Raw genomic sequence first — 20472 nt, 5'->3', positions numbered from 1 at the left:
TTGAAATATGACTGAGCTGGCTTAAAAAGTAATTGTAACTGTAGTTTTATAACTATAGAATCAAAAATCCTCAGAGCCCAGAGTAGAAACCAGTAGTGCCTTAATTTTGGGGTATCTCTCACCAATTCAGACATTTTTCATTTTTTAAATTAAGTACTAAAAGTAAATTGATTAAATTTCATTTTCATTATTGGTTTAAAGAATACTTTATAAAATCACATACATTCTTATTGTTTAAAACCTGTGTGTGTGTGTCTGTAGTCGTGTCTGATGATGAGCCAGAGCATTCCTGTTTCTGCCAGTGTCAGCTCCAAGGTAGTTTTTCTTGTCACCACTGTGTAGCACTGTTTTGGAAGTGCTCGTCAATGTAATTAAACAAGAAATGAAATAGTAAAATTGTCAAAGGCTCTGGAGGAGAGTGATAGAGTTGACTTAAAGCTCAACTTCAGAAAACTAAGATCATGGCATCCGGTCCCATCACTTCATGGCAAATAGATGGGGAAACAGTGGCTGACTTTATTTTTCTGGGCTCCAAAATCACTGTAGATGGTGATTGCAGCCATGAAATTAAAAGATGCTTACTCCTTGGAAGGAAAGTTATGACCAACCTATACAGCATTTTAAAAAGCAGAGACATTACTTTGTCAACAAAGGTCCGTTTAGTCAAGGCTATGGTTTTTCCAATGGTCATGTATGGGTGTGAGAGTTGGACTGTGAAGAAGGCTGAGCGCTGAAGAATTGATGCTTTTGAACTGTGGTGTTGGAGAAGACTCTTGAGAGTCCCTTGGACTGCAAGGAGATCCACCAGTCTATCCTAAAGGAGATCAGTCCTGGGTGTTCACTGGAGGGACTGATGTTGAAGCTGAAACTCCAGTACTTTGGCCACCTGATGCAGAGAGCTGACTCATCTGAAAAGACTCTGATGCTGGGAAAGATTGAGGGCAGGAGGAGAAGGGGACGACAGAGGATGAGATGGTTGGATGGCGTCACTGACACAATGGACAGGGGTTTGGGTGGACTCAGGGAGTAGGTGATGGACAGGGAGGCCTGGCGTGCAGTGGTTCGTGGGGTCACAAAGAGTCGGACACGACTGAGCGACTGAACTGAACTGGAGTACTAAACAGTATCGGTCATTAGCTCGTCCAGGCTTACCTCTTCAGTCTTAATTATTCGTCACACACCACCACCACCACCAAGTGGAGCTAAATTTCATGACATCTTTTTTTCTCAGAGTAGTTTTTCAAATATACATGTTGTATATGTTCTGTTTAAAATAAAAAATGTATTATAACATCCCACTTATTTTTATTATAATATAACTTTAATATATCCTGGAGAAGGAAATGGCAACCCACTCCAGTAGGTTGCCATTTCCTTCTTGCCTGGAAAATCTCATGGACGGAGGAACCTGGTAGGCTACAGTTCTTGGGGTCCCAAAGAGTCGGACACAACTAAGTGACTTCACTCACTTTTCAACTTTAATATATAGCTTTAAAATTAGCTATAATCCCTCTTTAGTCCTTGTATCATGTAAGGAATTTACAGATTAAATGAAAGTAAGACCACAGAACAAAATAACATTAATGTGATGGATGATATTTTGTTGGCATAGATGGCTGTGACTCTAATTCTTTATTTAATCTGACTTTCTTTTTTTATTTCACAAAGTCTCAGACCCAAATGTGCTGATACACATTCTGATTCTGCAGAAGATGAATGTATACTATGCCTCTCTTCAGGAATGTCCTGCAGTTTGCACATGGACAGTCTAAAGCGGATCCAACACATATTCTTAATTGCTATCAACTAAATGTGTTTTTATTTCCAAGTTTCTCATATCTTTGAAGTATTCTTTTTTCCACTTCATGTTTTACCCATTTGCTGTAAGAACTTTCTCTCTCTGTCTCTCTCAGGTACTTACTGTCAACAACGGGAAGTGGAGGCCATTACCGAAGGTGTTGAGGAAGATGAAGGATTTTGCTGTTGTGAACCTGGCCATATTCCTCATGTGCTTTCATTTAACGCTGCATTTAGCCAGCGCTGGCTAGCTTGGGAAGTGATAGTCACCAAGTATATTCTAGAGGGCTATAGCATCACTGACAACAGTGCTGCCTCTATGCTTCAAGTCTTTGATCTTCGGAAAGTACTCACCACTTACTATGTCAAGGTAAGGGATGTGCCTCTTCAGAGCTTCTGGTGTCAGAGGCTCTTCTTTAAAACATATATATATATATTTATTTATATATTTTTTAAACAACTATATATATATATATGTAGTTGTTTTAACTTGTGTCTTGCTTTTTCGTAGCAATAGAAATTTTCTAGTATCCAATACAGTTAGTAAATTATACCTATGAGGATCTTGCCGTTTCTTTCTTCAGTGGAACTTAACTACATTTGTTCATTAATATTATTAATAAAAACTATTATCTGTAGCACATCTCTTTTAGGCACTGTATTAAAGAATACACACTTGCATGCATGCATGCATGTATACATACGCCTGTGTATCTCTTAGCTAATTCTCTAAAGGACTATTACATTCCTGTTCTACAAATAAACAAGTTACGGACCAAGTTAACTTGGTCACAATCCTCTAACTAGCAAGTGAAATCAGGGATTTAGAACCCAGGTTTGACTGACTCCTTAGCCCTTGCTGTTAACCACTGCTTTCAGAAATCTGAATGAAAGTATTGTATGATTTGGGAGGTCCCCCAAAACACCATTACATTTGACACCATTGCAATTTCAGGGTCTCTGAGACCACAGTCAGGTTCATTTGTTAGAAGGACCCTCAGAACTCAGCAAAGCCATCATCCTCGTGGTTAGAATGTATTACAGTGGAAGGATACAGAGTAAAGTCTGCCCAGGAAAGAAGCACATAGGGCAAAGTCTAGAGACCCTGAGGCATGAACTTGCAGTTGTCCTCTCCCAGTGCACTTGTGCAGACAATATTTATTCCTCCCAGAAACAACTGAGGCTGTACAGAGTGTTGCCAGCCAAGGATGCTCGCCTGCTCACCTGAGCCTCAGTGTGCAGAGTTTTTATTGACACACAACCATTTAGATTTGCTCGCCCATCCACATCACCAGCCTTAATCTCCAGATCCTATAGAGTCCATGGTTCTAAGCCTCCAAGTAAATAAAGACTCTCTTATGAGGCAGGACATTGCAAGGGATTAGAGTTGAACTCCCAGAACCCAGGTGCAAAGGCCAAACTTCTCTTTGAGCAAGGTTAGTTTTTTACTGCACAGGTATTCTGTTTTTTGCTAAAAATTTCACAGATATACAACATGGTTATCGCTAGAGGTTTATAGGCAAAGCCAACATTTTCAAGAGGAAAACATGCTAAATCTTCATGATTCATGTGTTATTACTTCTGTGTACCAACTTATTTGTGTTGATTGGTTGGGTTGAAGCCTGAATCTTCTGTTTAATTAATGTTTGGTTAAACCCAACCTCAGGAAGCTAAAGAGATTGAATTTACAACATTTTTTATTAATAACGTGTGTGTGTGTGTGTGTGGCCTTTCCTATCTCTATGTGTTTCTATTGCTTTATTTATTAGTTATATTTTTATAAGTTGACATAGGATCACAAGATAGCTTAAAGTTCTGTGAGAAATTTCTCAAAATAAATGCACCACAATAAAGGTTTTTCACCTCTCTTAAAAGATCGTAAATTCAGTAGATTGGAATTGTTTTTAGACTATTTTAAAGTTAGTAAACTAATGTCACTTTGATTCATATTATCAGTATAAACAATTTAATGAGATATTGGTGTTAATTCAGATTGTGATTTAGCCTGAGGTGTTCTTTTTAATCTTTTTTCTCATTAGGGTATCATTTATTATGTTACGACCTCTTCTAAACTAGAAGAATGGCTGGCTAATGAGACGATGCAGGAAGGACTGCGTCTGTGTGCCGATCGAAATTACGTTGATGTGGATCCAACATTTAATCCAAACATTGATGAAGACTATGACCATCGACTGGCAGGCATATCCAGGGAGAGTTTCTGTGTGATTTACCTCAGCTGGATAGAGTACTGCTCTTCCCGAAGAGCAAAGGTGGGTGATTTACCTCAGCTGGATGGAGTACTGGTCTTCCCAAAGAGCAAAGGTGGGTGATTTACCTTAGCTGGATAGAGTACTGCTCTTCCCGAAGAGCAAAGGTGGGTGATTTACCTCAGCTGGATAGAGTGCAGCTCTTCCCAGAGAGCAAAGATGGGTGATTTACCTCAGCTGTATAGAGTACTGCTCTTCCCGAAGAGCAAAGGTGGGTGATTTACCTCAGCTGGATGGAGTACTGGTCTTCCCAAAGAGCAAAGGTAGGGGTTTCTTTGTTTCGTTTATAACTCTCTGAGTCTGTTTTTCCAAAGAGGAAAGAATACCTCTATTCGTTATTATGTCAGTTTTTCTAGATTTTCTCCTTTCAAACTATCTGCATAAGAGGACCTGTGTGGTTCATAATGGTTGGGCCAAACCAGCTCTATCAAAGCAGATTAGAAGGAGAAGCCTCCCTCGTTTTTTCACCTGCCGTGTCAGTCTCACTGTCTAAATAGCACTGCCTCTACCTGTGCACACACATACATATAGGTTGTAGATTACATGTAGAACCTTCTTAAAGACTGCATTTTGGAGCACCTCCAGCCCCAAGTCCCCAAATACACATACCAGACTTATGGATAATTAATATCTTTGTCCCAAATCCAAAGTCTACTACTACTACTAAGTCACTTCAGTCGTGTCCGACTCTGTGCGACCCCATAGATGGCAGCCCACCAAGCTCCCCCGTCCCTTGGATTCTCAAAGCAAGAACACTGGAGTGGGTTGGCATTTCCTTCTCCAATGTATGAAAGTGGAAAGTGAAAGTGAAGTCGCTCAGTTGTGTCCGACCCTCAGCGACCCCATGGACTGCAGCCTTCCAGGCTCCTCCGTCCATGGGATTTTCCAGGCAAGAGTACTGGAGTGGGGTGCCATTGCCTTCTCCAAAGTCTAGACCAGTGCTAATACAATCTTCCACAATGATGGGAACATTCTGTGTTGTTCCAGTATCGTAACTGCTAACCCCTCACATACGGTGGATTATGAGACACTTGAAATGTAGTCGGTATGACTAAGGAAATGAATTTTTAAGTTTTATTTAATTTTAATTGATTTAAATTTAATAACTCATATAGGATAATGACTACCATACTGGACAGTATTCATCTAGATTATTGACTTTAAAATGTTAACATGGATAAAAATGATATAGGAATGAGTAAAAACACAGGTTCCTGGGCCTTGCCTGTGAGATTCTAACTCTGTAAGTCTAGGCTGGGAACCCAAAATCTGTATCATGCTGGGTGATTGTACTTTCAGTTCAGTTCAGTCGCTCAGTCGTGTCCAACTCTGTGCAACCCCATGAATCGCAGCACTCCAGGCCTCCCTGTCCATCACCAACTCCCGGAGTTCACTCAGACTCAGGTCCATCGAGTCAGTGATGCCATCCAGCCATCTCATCCTCTGTTGTCCCCTTCTCCTCCTGCCCCCAATCCCTCCCAGCATCAGAGTCTTTTCCAATGAGTCAGCTCTTCGCATGAGGTGGCCAAAGTACTGGAGTTTCAGCTTTAGCATCATTCCTTCCAAAGAAATCCCAGGGCTGATCTCCTTCAGAATGCACTGGTTGGATCTCCTTGCAGTCCAAGGGACTCTCAAGAGTCTTCTCCAACACCACTTTAGGTGGTTCCTAATCCACACTTCAGAACAACTTGTCTTACCCTAAAGGAAGGGTGAGTTGTAGACTTCTCCAAGTACTGTTTTCCTGCTGGGCCTCTTGGCTCTTTGGCAGTGTTGCTCCTGATTAGACCCTATGTACCATAACCACAGTACCAAGGCCTGTGATCCCAAAAGCTAACCCCTCTATCACTATTGCTTCCCAAGCAAAAGTCTTGTGTAGTTGAACCATTGTTATATGTACAGGATTATTCTGTATCATGGAGCATACGGAGCCAGTTTGACAACCAGTGCCTTTATTGTGGTCTGGGATGTACACGCTGATGGACTTTAAGTGTAATACCTTGTTTAGTCCTTCTTTTACAGCTACTCAATTAGAGTAAGGCACACCATCATATCAGCCCGTTTCTCTTCACTTCATCAGTAAGAAAGGGAGCATCCTATAATTCCCCTCGGAACAGTGACCTTTGAGCTTTTATATTGGATGCACAGTAGATACTGAGCACAGTAGCATATTTTTAAAGAAGGACCAAGGAATAGAATAAAATAACCTCATAAGAGCTCAGAAAAAGGGTCAGTGGACAATGTCTGGAAATAGAGGACCTTCAAAGCTTACCGTCTCTTCTTTCAAACACATAACATTTGTGGGATTTTGTGTTTTTTTCCCCATAAATGAAATATACCTAAAATGCTTTGCATGCTACTCTCAAATCCCTGGACTTACTTCTTGGGGCACCAGGGGACAGGGAGTGATCATATTATTCAAATAGCCTTTCTCTGGCTTAGACTGTATTGGTTACTTTTGTTTAACTGATTGTCTGGGCTAGGAGCTCATTGTCTTCCCACTCAGAAACAGGCTCCATTCTTTCTAAATTTAAGGAATACATAATCTCCTAGAGATTATTGCTGAGGTCATAGATATATAATAGCTCAAGGAAGTCATTCTCTTAATTCCTAATAAATCGTATTCAAAAGGTTTGCCTCCAAACGTGGGTATCTCCAGTCTCTTCTGAGAGCTTTCTGTCCCTAGGTCATTATGGCTTATAGTCTACTCTTGTAGTCCCCTTTAGAAGAAAATTGTCAGGAAAGATAATTCCTTCATGCTCCCATTTTTTTTAAGTTGAACAATATTATCCCTACCTCCTTAGAACCATGCATTCTGTTTTCTGAGTCATCATGCCCGGAAGAGCCTCTTCTCAGGGACGTTAATTAAAGCAGAAAGGTTTGCTGACTCTAGATTGTTGTACCCTCACTTGAATGTTAATAAAGTTGCCTTCAGATGTTCTCCTCCCATAGTTTTCCTTCCAAGATAGTTTTCTAAGTTGCATGTTGTACAAAAATAAAAACTCATTCTTTGCACCTTCTCTCATTATTATGTATTCTTGGAGGAAATAATCTTTCATACAATAGCTGTACCTGTCTTCTAAAGGGCTTGAAATAATGTTTTTGTAAGTGTGGCCCTGGATTAACTGCATTAAAACCACCTGGAACACTAGACTCAGAGAAGGCGATGGCACCCCACTCCAGTACTCTTGCCTGGAAAATCCCATGGATGGAGGAGCCTGGTAGGCTGCAGTCCATGGGGTCGTGAAGAGTTGGACACGACTTCACTTTCACTTTAGTGCATTGGAGAAGGAAATGGCAACCCACTCCAGTATTCTTGCCTGGAGAATTCCAGGGACTGGGGAGCCTGGTGGGCTGCCGTCTGTGGGGTCGCACAGAGTCAGACACGACTGAAGCGACTTAGCAGCAGCAGCAGCAGCAGAACACTAGACTGCAAGGACTTCTCAGCTTGACTTTGCTTCCTGCTTCTTAAATGACCGTAGTTTTCTTTCACCTGTGTTAGTGTTAGCAACCAGTCTGAGAATTTCTAATTCAGTTGAGGATATAAGACACATGCCTTCTCCAACCATAACAAAATAGAGCTACTGTAGTCTAACCAATTTTTTTTTTCTTTTGAGTATGTTAGCAACGCGGCTACACTTCCTCTGGCTTACATTGTTTCTGATGAGATACCTGTAGTCATTCTTATCTTTGCTGTTCTGTACAAATAATAAAGGCGCACCTCAGAGATACGGCAGGTTTCATTCCAGACAACCACAATAAAGCAAATATCACAGTAAAGCAAGTCACACAAATTGTTTGGTTTCCCAAACAGTTGTGAATATTATGTTTACATTTTACTAAGTGCCCTTTTAGGCTATTTGCATCAGATGACCAGTATCTTGGACATGAGATGCAAACGGCCAACTCATTGTAAAAAATCCCTGATGCTGGGAAACATTGAGAGCAGAAGAGGGTGGTCAGAGGATGAGACGGCTGGATGGAATCACCAAGGCAGTGGACATGAACGTGGGCAAACTTCAGGGGATGGTGAGGGACAGGGAGGCCCGGCATGCTTCAGTCCATGGGGTCACAAAGAGTTGAATACAACTGGGCGACTGAACAACAACATATCAAGTGTGTGATTACATTATGTAAAAAATGTAATGATGTACATTACTTAATTTAAAAATACTTTATTCGTTAAAAAATGCTGGTCATCATCTGAGCCTTCAGCAAATCACAGTCTTTTTGCTGGTGGACAGTTTGAAATATTTTGAGAATTACCAAAATGTGACCCAGGGACATAAAGTGAGCAAGTGCTATTAGAAAAAAATGGTGCCAGTAGACTTACTTGAAACAAGGTTGCCATAAACCTTCAGATTAAAAGAAAAAAAAGGTATCTGCAAAGCACAATAAAGCAAAGTGCAGTAAAACGCCATATACTGGTATGTGTCACGTAACAATGTGGGTTTTTTTTTCCCCCACTAGCTCATTTTTTAAGATTTTTCTCTTCATCACTAGTTTAAGCAGTTTATGCTGTTTTCTTCATGTTTCTTGTTCTTGGAACTCATTGAGCTGCTTGAATCCCTAGGTGTGTATCATTTTCATCAGATTTGGGAATATTTCAGTTACTGTTTTCTCAAAATGTTTTTCTGTTTTCCTCCTTCCCTTTGTGGGGGAACTCCAATTACATTTATATTGGGCTGCCTGAAGTTGTTCTGTGACTGCTGATGCTCTGTGGTTTCCTAATCTTTATGTTTAATTTTGTGTAATTTCTGTTGATATATTTTTAGATCATTTATTTTTTTCTTCTGCATTAATATCATTAATCTCATCCAGTGTATTTTTTCTATTCTCAGACAGTGCATTTTTTAAAATTTCCTGAGGTTTAATTTGTGTTTTTATATAGACCTTCCATGTCTCTACTTAGTACCCTATCATTCCTCTGTCTTTTTGAATGTATGGAATACAGTTATAATAACTCTTTCAATATCCTTGTTCACTAATTCTAACATCTGTATCATTTCTGGGTCAATTTTGATTGAGTGGTTGATTATTTTTCTAATTGTGGGTTCTATCTTCCTGCTACTTTTGCATGCCTGACAATTTTTGATTGAGTGCTAGACTTTGTGAACTTTGCCTTGATGAGGCTGGATATTTTTGTATTCCTATAAATATTTTTTTCTTTAAGTTTTTTTTTTTTTTAATGTAGACCATTTTTTAAGTCTCTATTGAACTTGTTACAATATTCCTTATGTTTTATGTTTTAGTTTTTTGGCCATGAGGCATGTCCGATCTCAGCTCCCAGACCAGGGATTGAACCCTGACCCCCTGCATTAGAAGGCAAAGTCTTAACCACTGGGCCACCAGGGAAGTCCCTAAATATAATTTTTTTAGTCTTTAAAAATTTATTTGGCAGCACTGGGTCTTCATTGCTGCACATGGGCTTTCTCTAATTGCGGCAAGTGGAGGCTACTCTCTAGTTACAGTGCACAGGTTTCTCATTGTGCTGCCTTCTTTTATTGCAGAGCACAGACTAGGGTGCGCAGGTTCAGTTGTTGCAACTCCAGGGTGAGCCAGCCCAGTTGTGGCTCATGGGCTTAGTTGCCCCACAACGTGTGGGATCTTCCCAGACCAGGGATCATACTAATGTCCCTGTTCGCTACATTGGCAGACAGATTCTCAACCATTGGACCACCAAGGAAGCCTCCTGTAAATATTTTTGAACTTTGTTCTGTGACAATTAAATTCGTTGGGTACAATTTGATCTTTTCAGGGTTTACTTTTAAGCTTTCTTAGGAGGGACCAAAGCAGCCTTTAGTCTGGGGCTATTTTTTTCCCCATTACTGAGACAGTGTTCTTTGGAGCACTGTGGCCAATCACAGAACTTTCCATTCTTTTCTGCATTTTTCTGTTGGTTTTTTCCTTCTGCTTGGCTCATGTGCTGATAAGTAATCTGTTGAACTCAAAAAAGGGACCTTCTGCCGGTCTCCAGAGCTTGCTCTCTGTGTAGTTATCTCCTTCTTGGCACTGTGCCCTGCAAAACTCTAGCCACCTTGACTTTCCCAGACGTCTTCCCAACCTGGAGGTCGCTAGGCTCCTGCATTCCTCTTCTTTATAGTGTGGCCTGGAAACGCTTATAGGGCTACTTCATTTGTTTCCCGTTTCCCAGAGATTAGTATCCAGTGTCTCAATATATTTTTTTCTTGGTCATTTCAGGTGCAAAGATGTTGTTGTTTGGTTGCTAAGTCCTGTCTGACTCTGCAACACCATGGACTGCAGCACACCAGTCTCCTCTGTCCTCCACTATCTCCTGTTCAGATTCATGTCCATTGAGTCGGTGATGCTATCTTACCATCTCATCCTCTGCCGCCCCCTTCTCCTATTGCCTTCAATCTTTCCCAGCTTCAGGATCTTTTTTTTAAGTTATTTATTTTTTACTGAAGGATAATTGCTTCACAGAATTTTGTTGTTTTCTGACAAACCTCAACATGAATCAGCCATAGGTATACGTATATCCCCTCCCTTTTGAACCTCCCTCCCATCTCCCTCCCCATCCCACCCCTCTAGGTTGATACAGAGCCCCTGTTTGAGTTTCCTGAGCCACACAGGAAATTCCTGTTGACTATTTTACATATGGTAATGTAAGTTTCCATGTTACTGGTGTTCCGTGTGTCTCACCCTCTCCTTCCCTCTCCTCATATCCATAAGTCTATTCTCTATGTCTATTTCTCCATTGTTGCCCTGTAAATAAATTCTTCAGTACCATTTATCTGGATTCCGTATATATCCATTAGAGCATATAGAAAGATATTTATTTATCTTTCTCTTTCTGACTTACTTCACTCTGTATAATAGGTTCTAGGTTCATCCACCTCATTAGAACTGACTCAAATGCGTTCTTTTTTATGGCTGAGTAATAACCATTGTGTATATGTACCACAGCTTCTTTATCCATTCATCTGTTGATGGACATCTAGGTTGCTTCCATGTTCTAGCTATTGTAAATAGTGCTGCAATGATCAATGGGATACATGTGTATTTTTCAATTTTGGTTTCCTCAAGTTATATGCTTAGGAGTGGGATTGCTGGTTCATATGGTGGTTTTATTCCTAGTTTTTTAAGGAGTGTCTATACCGTCTTCCATAGTGGCTGTATCAATTTACATTCCCACCAACAGTGCAAAAGCGTTCCCTTTTCTCCACACCTCCATCATTTATTGTTTGTAGACTTTTTGATGACGGCCATTTCATGTGTTTGTTAGTCATCTGTATTTCTTCTTTGGAGAAATGTCTGTTAAGGTCTTTTTCCCACTTTTTGATTGGGTTGTTTGTTTTTCTGATATTGAGTTGTATGAGCTGTTTGTATATTTTGGCAATTAATCCTTTGTCAGTTGTTTCATTTGGTATTATTTTCTCCCATTCTGAGGAGAAAATAATGTCTTTTCACCTTGCTTAGTTTCCTTTGCTGTGCAAAAGCTTTTAAGTTTAATCAAGCCCCACTTGTTTCCTTTTGTTTTTATTTCCGCTACTCTAGGAGGTGGGTCATAGAGGATCTTGCTTTGATTTATGTCATGAAGTGTTCTGCCTATGTTTTCCTCTAAGAGTTTTATAGTTTCTGGTCTTACATTTAGGTCTTTAATCCATTTTAAGTTTATCTTTGTATAAGGTGTTAGGAAGTGTTCTAATTTCATTCTTTTACGTATAACTGCCTGTTTTCCCAGCACCATTTTATTGAAGAGGCTGTCTTTGCCCCATTGTATATTCTTGCCTCCTTTGTCAAAAATAAGGTACCCATAGTTGGATGGGTTTATTTCTGGGCTTTCTATCTTATTTCATTGGTCTATATCTGTTTTTGTGCCAGTGCCAAACTGTCTTGATGACTGTAGCTTTGTAGTATAATCTGAAGTCAGGAAGGTTGATTCCTCCAGCTCCAGTCTTCTTTCTCAGGACTGCTTTGGCTATTCGGGGTCTTTTGTGTTTCCATATGAATTGTGAAATTTTTTGTTCTAGTTCTGTGAAAAATGCCATTGGTAATTTGATAGGGATCACATTGAATCTGTAGATTGCGTTTGATAGTATAGTCATTTTCACAGTATTGATTCTTCCTACCCAAGAACATGGAATATCTCTCCATCTGTTTATGTCATCATTGATTTCTTTCATTAGTGTCTTATAATTTTCTCTGTACACTTCTTTTGTCTTCTTAGGTAAGTTTATTCCTAGATATTTAATTTTTTTGTTGTTGCAATGGAGAATGGGATTGATTTCTTAATTTCTCTTTCTGATTTTTCATTGTTAGTATATAGAAATAAAAGTGATTTCTTTGTATTGACTTTGTATCCTGCCACTTTGCTAAATTCACTGATTAGCTTTAGAAATTTTCTGAACTATCTTTAGGGTTTTCTATGTACAGTATTATGTCATCTGCAAACAGTGAGAACTTTACTTTTTTTTTTCCGATCTGGATTCCTTTTATTTCTTTTTCTTCTCTGCTGTAGCTGGGACTTCCAGCACTATGTTGAATAATAGTGGGGAAAGTGGACACCCTTGTCTTGTTCCTGATCTTAGGGAGAATGTTTTCAGTTTTTCACCATTGAGAATAATATTTGCTGTAGGCTTATCATATATGGCCTTTACTATGTTGAGGTAAAGAAGGTAAAGGAGATCAGTCCTGGGTGTTCATTGGAAGGACTGATGCTGAAGCTGAAACTCCAATACTTTGGCCACGTCATGCGAAGAGTTGACTCATTGGAAAAGACCCTGATGCTGGGAGGGACTTGGGGCAGGAGGAGAAGGGGACGACAGAGGATAAGATGGCTGGATGGCATCACCAACTTGATGGACGTGAGTTTGGGTGAACTCTGGGAGTTGGTGATGGACAGGGAGGCCTGGCGTGCTGCGATTCATGGGGTTGGAAAGAGTCGGACATGACTGAGCAACTGAACTGAACTGATGTTGAGGTAGGTTCCTTCTGTTTCCATTTTTTGAAGAGTTTTAATCATAAATGGGTACTGAATTTTGTCAAGGGCTTTTTCTGCATCTATTGAGATTATCATATGGTTTTTATCTTTCAATTTGTTAATGTGGTATATCACATTGATTTATTTGCATATATTGAAGAATCCTTGCATCCCTGGAATAAACCCAACTTGATCATGGTGTATGAGCTTTTTGATGTGTTGCTGAATTCTGTTTGCTAAAATTTTGTTGAGGATTTTTGCATCTATGTTCATCAGTGATATTGGCCTATAGTTTTCTTTTTTTGTGTTGTCTTTGTCTGGTTTTGGTATCAGGATGATGGTGCCCTCATAGAATGAGTTTGGAAGTGTTCCTTCGTCTGCAATTAAAGGATAGGCATTAGCTTTTGTCTAAATGTTTGGTAGAATTCTCCTATGAAGCCATCTGGTCCCGGGCTTTTGTTTTTTGAGAGATTTTTTTTTATCACAGCTTCAATTTCAGTGCTTATAACTGGGTTGTTCTTAATTTCTGTTTCTTCCTGGTTCAGTCTTGGAAGCTTGAACTTTTCTAAGAATCTGTCCATTTCTTCCAGGTTATCTATTTTATTGCCATATAGTTGTTCATAATATTCTCTTATAAGCCTTTGTATTTCTACATTGTCTGTTGTAACCTCTCCTTTTTCATTTCTGATTTTGTTGATTTGATTCTTCTCTCTTTTTCATGATGAGTCTGGCTAAAGTTTTGTCAATTGTGTTTATTCACTCAAAGAACCAGCTTTTAGTTTTACTAATCTTTACTATTGTTTCTTTCATTTCTTTTTCATTTATTTCTGCTCAGATCTTTATGGTATCTTTCCTTCTGCTAATTTTGGGGATTTTTGTTCTCCTTTTTCCAGTTGTTTCAGGTGTAAAGTTAGGTTGTCTGTTCGGTTTTTCTTGTCTCTGGAGGTAGGATTGTACCACTGCAGACTTCCCTCTTAGAGCTGCTTTCACTGCATCCCATAGGTTTTGAGTTGTCATGTTTTCATTGTCATTTGTTTATAGAAATATTTTGATTTCCCTTTTGATTTCTTCAGTAACCTGTTTGTTATTTAGAGATGTGTTGTTTAATCTCCATGTGTTTTTGTTTCTTACAGTTGTTTTCTTGTAATTGATAATCTAGTCTCATAACATTGTGGTCGGAGAAGATGCTTGATAGGATTTCAGTTTTCTTAAGTTTACTGAGATTTGATTTGTGACCCAAGATGTGGTCTGTCCTGGAGAATGTTCCATGTGCACTTGAGAAGATGTAGTCTTCTGCATTTGGATGGAATGTCCTGAAGATGTCAGTGAGATCCATCTCATCTAATGTGTCATTTAAAACTTGTGTTTCTTACTAATTTTCTGTTTTGATGATCTGACCATTGATAGGAGTGGGATGTTAAAGTCTCCTACTATTATTGTGTTACTGTCAGTTTCTCCCTTTATGTCTGTTAGTGTTTGTCTTACGTATTGAGGTGCTCCTATGTTGGGTGCATAGATATTTACAGTTGTTATGTCTTCCTCTTGGATTGATCCTTCCATCATTTTGTAGTGTCCTTCCTTATCTCTTGTAATCTTTATTTTAAGGTCTATTTTGTCTGATATGAAGATTGCTACTCCAGCTTTCTTTTGCTTCCCATTTGCATGGAATATATTTTTCTGTCCTCTCACTTTCAGTCTATATGTGTCTTTAGGTCTGAAGTGGGTTTCTTGAGGACAGCGTATATATGGGTCTTGTTTTTGTATCCATTCAGCCAGTCTGTGTCTTTTGGTTGGAGCATGTAATCTATTTACATTTAAAGTAATTATTGATATATATGTTCCTATTACCATTTTCAGAATTGTTTGGGGTTGATTTTGTAGATCTTTTCTCTTCTCTTGTATTTCTTGGCTGTATAGGTCCCTTTAACATTTGTTGTAAAGCTAATTTGGTGGTACTGAATTCTCTTAACTTTTGCTTGTCTGAAAAGCTTATTTCTCCATCAGTTTCGAATGAGATCCTTGCCGAGTACAGTAATCTTGGTTGTAGATTTTCCCTTTCAGTACTTTAAATATATCTTGCCATTCTCTTCTGGCCTGCAGTTTCTGCTGAAAGATCAGCTTAAGTATATGGGGTTTCCCCTGTATGTTACTTCTTGCTTCTCCCTTGCTGCTTATAATTCTTTCTTTGCATTTAGTCTTTGTTAGTTTGATTAGTATGTGTCTTGGTGTGTTTCTTCTTAGGTTTATCCTGTATGAGACTCTTTGCATCTCTTGGACTGGATTGACTATTTTCTTTTCCATGTTGGGGAAATTTTCAACTATAATCTCTTGAGAAATGTTCATACTCTTTCTTTTTCTCTTCCTCTTCTTGGACCCCTATAATTCAAATGTTGGTGCATTTGATATTGTCCCAGAGGTCTCTGAGACTATCCTCAGTTCTTTTCATTCTTTTTACTTTATTCTGCTCTTCAGAAGTTATTTCCACCATTTAATCTTCCAGCTCATTGATTCTTCTGCCTCAGGTATTCTGCTATTGATTCCTTTTAGAGTATTTTTAATTTCAGTAATTGTGTTGTCTCTGTATTTTATTCTTTAATTCTTCTAGGTCTTTGTTAATTGATTCTTGCATTTTCTCCATTTTGTTTGCAAGGTTTTTGATCATCTTTACTATCATTATTCTGAATTCTTTTTCAATAGTTTGCCTATTTTCTCTTCATTTATTTGGACTTCTGTGTTTCTGGTTTGTTCCTTCATTTGTGTAGTATTTCTCTGCCTTTTTTTTTTTTTTTTTTTAAACTTACTGTATTTGAGGTCTCCTTTTCCAGGCTTCAAGGAAAGTTGAATTCTGTCCTTGAAGAAAGTTGAATTCTTTCTTCCTTTTGGTTTCTGCCCTCCTGAGGTTGGTCCAGTGGTTTGTGTAGGGTGAGATTTGTGCTGAGTTTTTGTTTGTTTGCTTGTTTTTCCTCTGATGGGCAAGGCTGAGTGAGGTGGTAATCCTGTCTGCTGGTGATTTTTGTTTGTATTTTTGTTTTGTTTGTTGTTTAGATGAGGTGTCCTGCACAGGGTGCTATGGGTGATGCTGGGTCTTTTATTCACATGGTTTCATTTATGTTGAGTTCTATTTGATACTCCTAGAGTCACTGCTTTCACAGTCCACCTTACCTCCCTAGGATGCCCTCTAACACTGTGCTGATCTCTGGACCTGCTGTGGTGGCAGCTCAGATTCTAATCTGGTCCTACTTCTGTGTGTTCTTGCCTCCAATGTCCACAGCTATCAGAACTAGTGTGTTTTCTTTTGTGGGAACTCTCAATGACCTTTTATGTCATAGACAACAGTCTGCCTAGTTGATTGTGTGGACTTAATCTGCAGCTTGTGCAGCTGGTGGGAAGGTTTTGGGTCTTCTTCCTTCGCCACACTGCCCCTGGATTTCAATTGTGGTTTTATTTCCACCTCTACATGGGGGTTGTCCACTGGAGTTTGTTCCTGAGGCTGCCCTGGAGGACTTGGGTTTGCCCCTCTGAGGTCCAGGTGTGGAGATGGTGCAGCTGGTTGGGTCACAGGAGTTCTGGCAGCACCAGGTACTCAGGGGAATTGGTACTAGGGCAGCAGGAAATATAGTGCTCTATAAGGGTATGGCAACCACTGTTAGTCAGTAAGCGCCAGTATTCTTGCCTGGAGAAATCCCCTCCCTGACAGAGAAGCCTGGCAGGCCCCAGTCTACAGGATTGCAAAGAGTTGGACACAACCAAAGCGACCCCGCGTGCATAGATGCAAGACATTTTTTGCCTGTGGCAGCTCTGCCCCAGTGAGAGTTGAGTGTGAATGTGGCACAGCTGCTTGGCGTGCGGGGACCCTGGTGGCGCCAAGTGTGCAGGGACTTGGACCGCCTCTGCTGCAGGAGTTATGGCCCTATCAATCAGTCTTTTCTTCTGAGCCTCTTGTAGCTGGCGATCAGAAGGCCTTTTTGGCCAGCCTTTCTCCATAGCTTTGCCCGTTCAGGCATTTAGAGGGCTCCCTTGCCTGGGGTCCTTCTCTGTTGTTCAGCACATCAGGCACATAGAGAGCACTCCTAGCTGGGGTCCTACTTTGTACATCAGCAGGTCAGGCACTTAAAGGGCCATGTGGGTGGGGTCCTGCTCTGTAATTCAGTGCATCAGGCATTTGATGAGCCAGCCTCTCTATTATTCAACTATGGATGCTGGTGTGTGGGGAGAGAGAGGCTATGGAGATGGCTCCACCTCCTACACGTAACTCAGCAGTATCACCTTGCTTCCATGGATGCCTGGCTTTCCTCCACAGACATTTCCCACCACAGTCTCCTCCCTCACATCCCTTCAATTCATCTCTCTGCAGTCAACAGCAGCCCTTACCCTGGGATTGCTCCACAATCCCAAAACTCCAGCTCCCGGCTGATGCACCTTCCAGGGGACCAGTGTTCTTGTCTGGGATATGTATGGCTGCGGCAAGGACTGTCTGATTACCATTTCCATTTAGGCTGCCACAGATCAGCTGTTTCACTCTCAGGCTTGAATGTTTCTCCTCTGACTCAGAATTATCCCATGTGGGGATCGGACCTCTGCTTTGCTTACCCCTCCCGCAGAGGGCAGGTCCGGTCCTACTAACTCTCCTGTTTTTCCCGCTAGTTCCTTCATTCTACTGAGTTTTGCGTGGTTTGATATACTCTTTTCCACTGGTCAGGTTCTCCTGTCTGCTCTCAGCTGGCGTTCTGCATGCACTTCTGTGTCTGAAGGGGTATTCCTGATGTATCGTAGAGAGAGATGTACTCCTCATCCACCTGCTCCTCCACCATTTTGTTCTCCCAGGGTCTTTTTCAGTGAGTCGGCTCTTCACATCAGGTGGCCCAAGTATTGGAGCTTCAGCTTTAGCAGCAGTGTCTTTATTACTGTATCTTGACCAGTTCCAGAAGCCTGAACTAAAGTTTAAAAAAAATTTTTTTCCCCGTAACAGAAGTAGTACATTTTCAGCATATGTACTGCTTCTGTTATGGGGAAAAAAATTTTTTTTCTTAATGTAGTTGACTGGGTCACGGAGAGAGGGAGACAGAAAAGAAAGAAATGTAGGATCTCCTTCACAGTTAAAATTAACTAAATTACCCAGGTAATGGTAATTAATTAAACAGTCTATATTAAGCTAGTATCTTAGACAGCTGCCCTTTTCTGTATATGTTAATGGTTTATAAAATCAGATAAATATATAATTGGAAAAGATAGAATAATTAAGCTCATTAAAAGCCTAGACCCATGATTCTTCAATGTTAGCATACATTAGAATGTGATGGGAGTGTGATAGGTGGACGCCCACCTCCAGAACTTGACTTAACAGGTCTGAAGTGGCTCTGGAATTTGCATTTCTAATAAGTTTCCAGGTGATGCTCTTGTTGTGTCCCAGGATTACACTTTGAGAACCGCTGCATTCGATTGTTTCTCAGTAATTAAGGTGCTACCAAGATTCTCTTTAGTATTATGTAAGGCGTACCAGACCACCTGACCTGCCTCTTGAGAAACCTATATGCAGGTCAGGAAGCAGCAATTAGAACCGGACATGGAACAATAGACTGGTTCCAAATAGGAAAAGGAGTACGTCAAGGCTGTATATTGTCTCCCTGCTTATTTAACTTATATGCAGAGTACATCATGAGAAACACTGGGCTGGAAGAAGCACAAGCTGGAATCAAGATTGCTGGGAGAAATATCAATAACTTCAGATATGCAGATGACACCACCCTTATGGCAGAAAGTGAAGAGGAACTAAAAAGCCTCTTGATGGAAGTGAAAGAGGAGAGTGAAAAAGTTGGCTTAAAGCTCAACATTCAGAAAACGAAGATCATGCCATCTGGTCCCATCACTTCATGGGAAATAGATGGGGAAACAGTGGAAACAGTGGCTGACTTTATTTTTGGGGGCTCCAAAATCACTGCAGATGGTGACTGCAGCCATGAAATTAAAAGACGCTTACTCCTTGGAAGAAAAGTTATGACCAACCTAAATAGTATATTCAAAAGCAGAGACATTACTTTGCCGACTAAGGTCCGTCTAGTCAAGGCTATGGTTTTTCCAGTGGTCATGTATGGGTGTGAGAGTTGGACTGTGAAGAAGGCTGAGCACCGAAGAATTGATGCGTTTGAACTGTGGTGTTGGAGAAGACTCTTGAGAGTCCCTTGGACTGCAAGGGGATCCAACCAGTCCATTCTGAAGGAGATCAGCCCTGGGTGTTCTTTGGAAGGAATGATGCTAAAGCTGAAGCTCCAGTACTTTGGCCACCTCATGCGAAGAGTTGACTCATTGGAAAAGACTCTGATGCTGGGAGAGATTGGGGGCAGGAGGAGAAGGGGACGACCCAGGATGAGATGGCTGGATGGCATCACTGACTCGATGGACATGAGTCTGAGTGAACTCCAGGAGATGGTGATGAACAGGGAGGCCTGGCGTGCTGCGATTCATGGGGTCGCAAAGAGCGACTGAACTGAACTGAATAATCAATAATAAAGGCATGCAACTGTGAAAGAATTAAAAGGTTGAAGGAAAGCAATATTTTATAGACATCAATTTTATTTCCTTTAATTGGTTACTGTCACTGATAGGCTAATGCTGTTGTCACTAATGCTTGCCCGGTTAGGTCAAGAAATAACTAATTAATAAATAGAATATATTTCAGGAGAGGGCAGTATCAGTAATAATGTATATCAGCAAGTACTTTGAGATGTTTAGCTAAGATCCTAACACTCTAATACAGCCAGTTTTTTCCAGTATGTTCCAGTATTATTATAAAACATTAGTTTTATTTAAAGATTCCAAGGAACCTCTTTTTACACATTCATACTTCATTTTATGCTGTTTCTTTTCATTAGAACTTGTATTTGAGGAGATAGTATATGCTACTTGAGTTCCTTGTCTTCTCTGATTTTTTGAATAGATTTTTCTGATTTGTTAAATACTCATAGACCATTCTGATAAGTAATATTCTTTTGTTCTTTTTTATTGAGGTATAATTGACATACAGCATTAGTTTCAGGTATACAGCATAATGATTTGATATTTGTATATATTGCAAAATGATCACCACAATAGCTCTCATTAACATCCTTCATCATACAGTTACAGAATTATTTTTTCCTTGTGATGAGAATGTACAAGATGTACTCTTAGTAACTGTCAAATATGCAGTATAGTATTACTAAACTGGAGTCAACCGTGCTATACATTACATCCCCATGACTTACTCATTTTATAAGTGGAAATTTGTGCCTTCGACCCCGTTCACCCTGTTCCTTGTTTTCTTTCTTTCTTTTTTCATTTAAAGCCACTGGATGTGGACAAAGATTCATCTCTGGTGACTCTCTGTTATGGACTCTGTGTTCTGGGACGGAGAGCTTTGGGGACTGCATCCCACCATATGTCCAGGTAAGGAGGGTGTTGCTGTTTTCAGAAACAGACTGGGAAGCTCTA

The 20472-nt window shown here is 40.1% G+C and overlaps 1 protein-coding gene across 4 annotated transcripts in view; it reads left to right on the top strand.

Moving 5' to 3' along the window:
• The window catches only part of PCNX1 (pecanex 1), a 186515-nt gene that overhangs the window by 148542 nt on the left and 17501 nt on the right, over positions 1-20472 (top strand). For all 4 annotated transcript variants that reach the window (XM_040226167.1, XM_040226166.1, XM_040226165.1 and 1 more), the window contains 3 exons: positions 1914-2167; positions 3837-4067; positions 20327-20427. In XM_040226167.1, the coding sequence (XP_040082101.1) occupies positions 1914-2167; positions 3837-4067; positions 20327-20427 (586 nt within the window). The remainder of the gene's footprint in view (positions 1-1913; positions 2168-3836; positions 4068-20326; positions 20428-20472) is intronic.

This window comes from Oryx dammah, unplaced genomic scaffold, assembly GCF_014754425.2.
Source record: "Oryx dammah isolate SB20612 unplaced genomic scaffold, SCBI_Odam_1.1 HiC_scaffold_26, whole genome shotgun sequence".
NCBI lineage: Eukaryota > Metazoa > Chordata > Mammalia > Artiodactyla > Bovidae > Oryx > Oryx dammah.
Note: the sequence above shows the minus strand (reverse complement) of the source record. Positions and strands in the feature narration are given on the sequence as shown.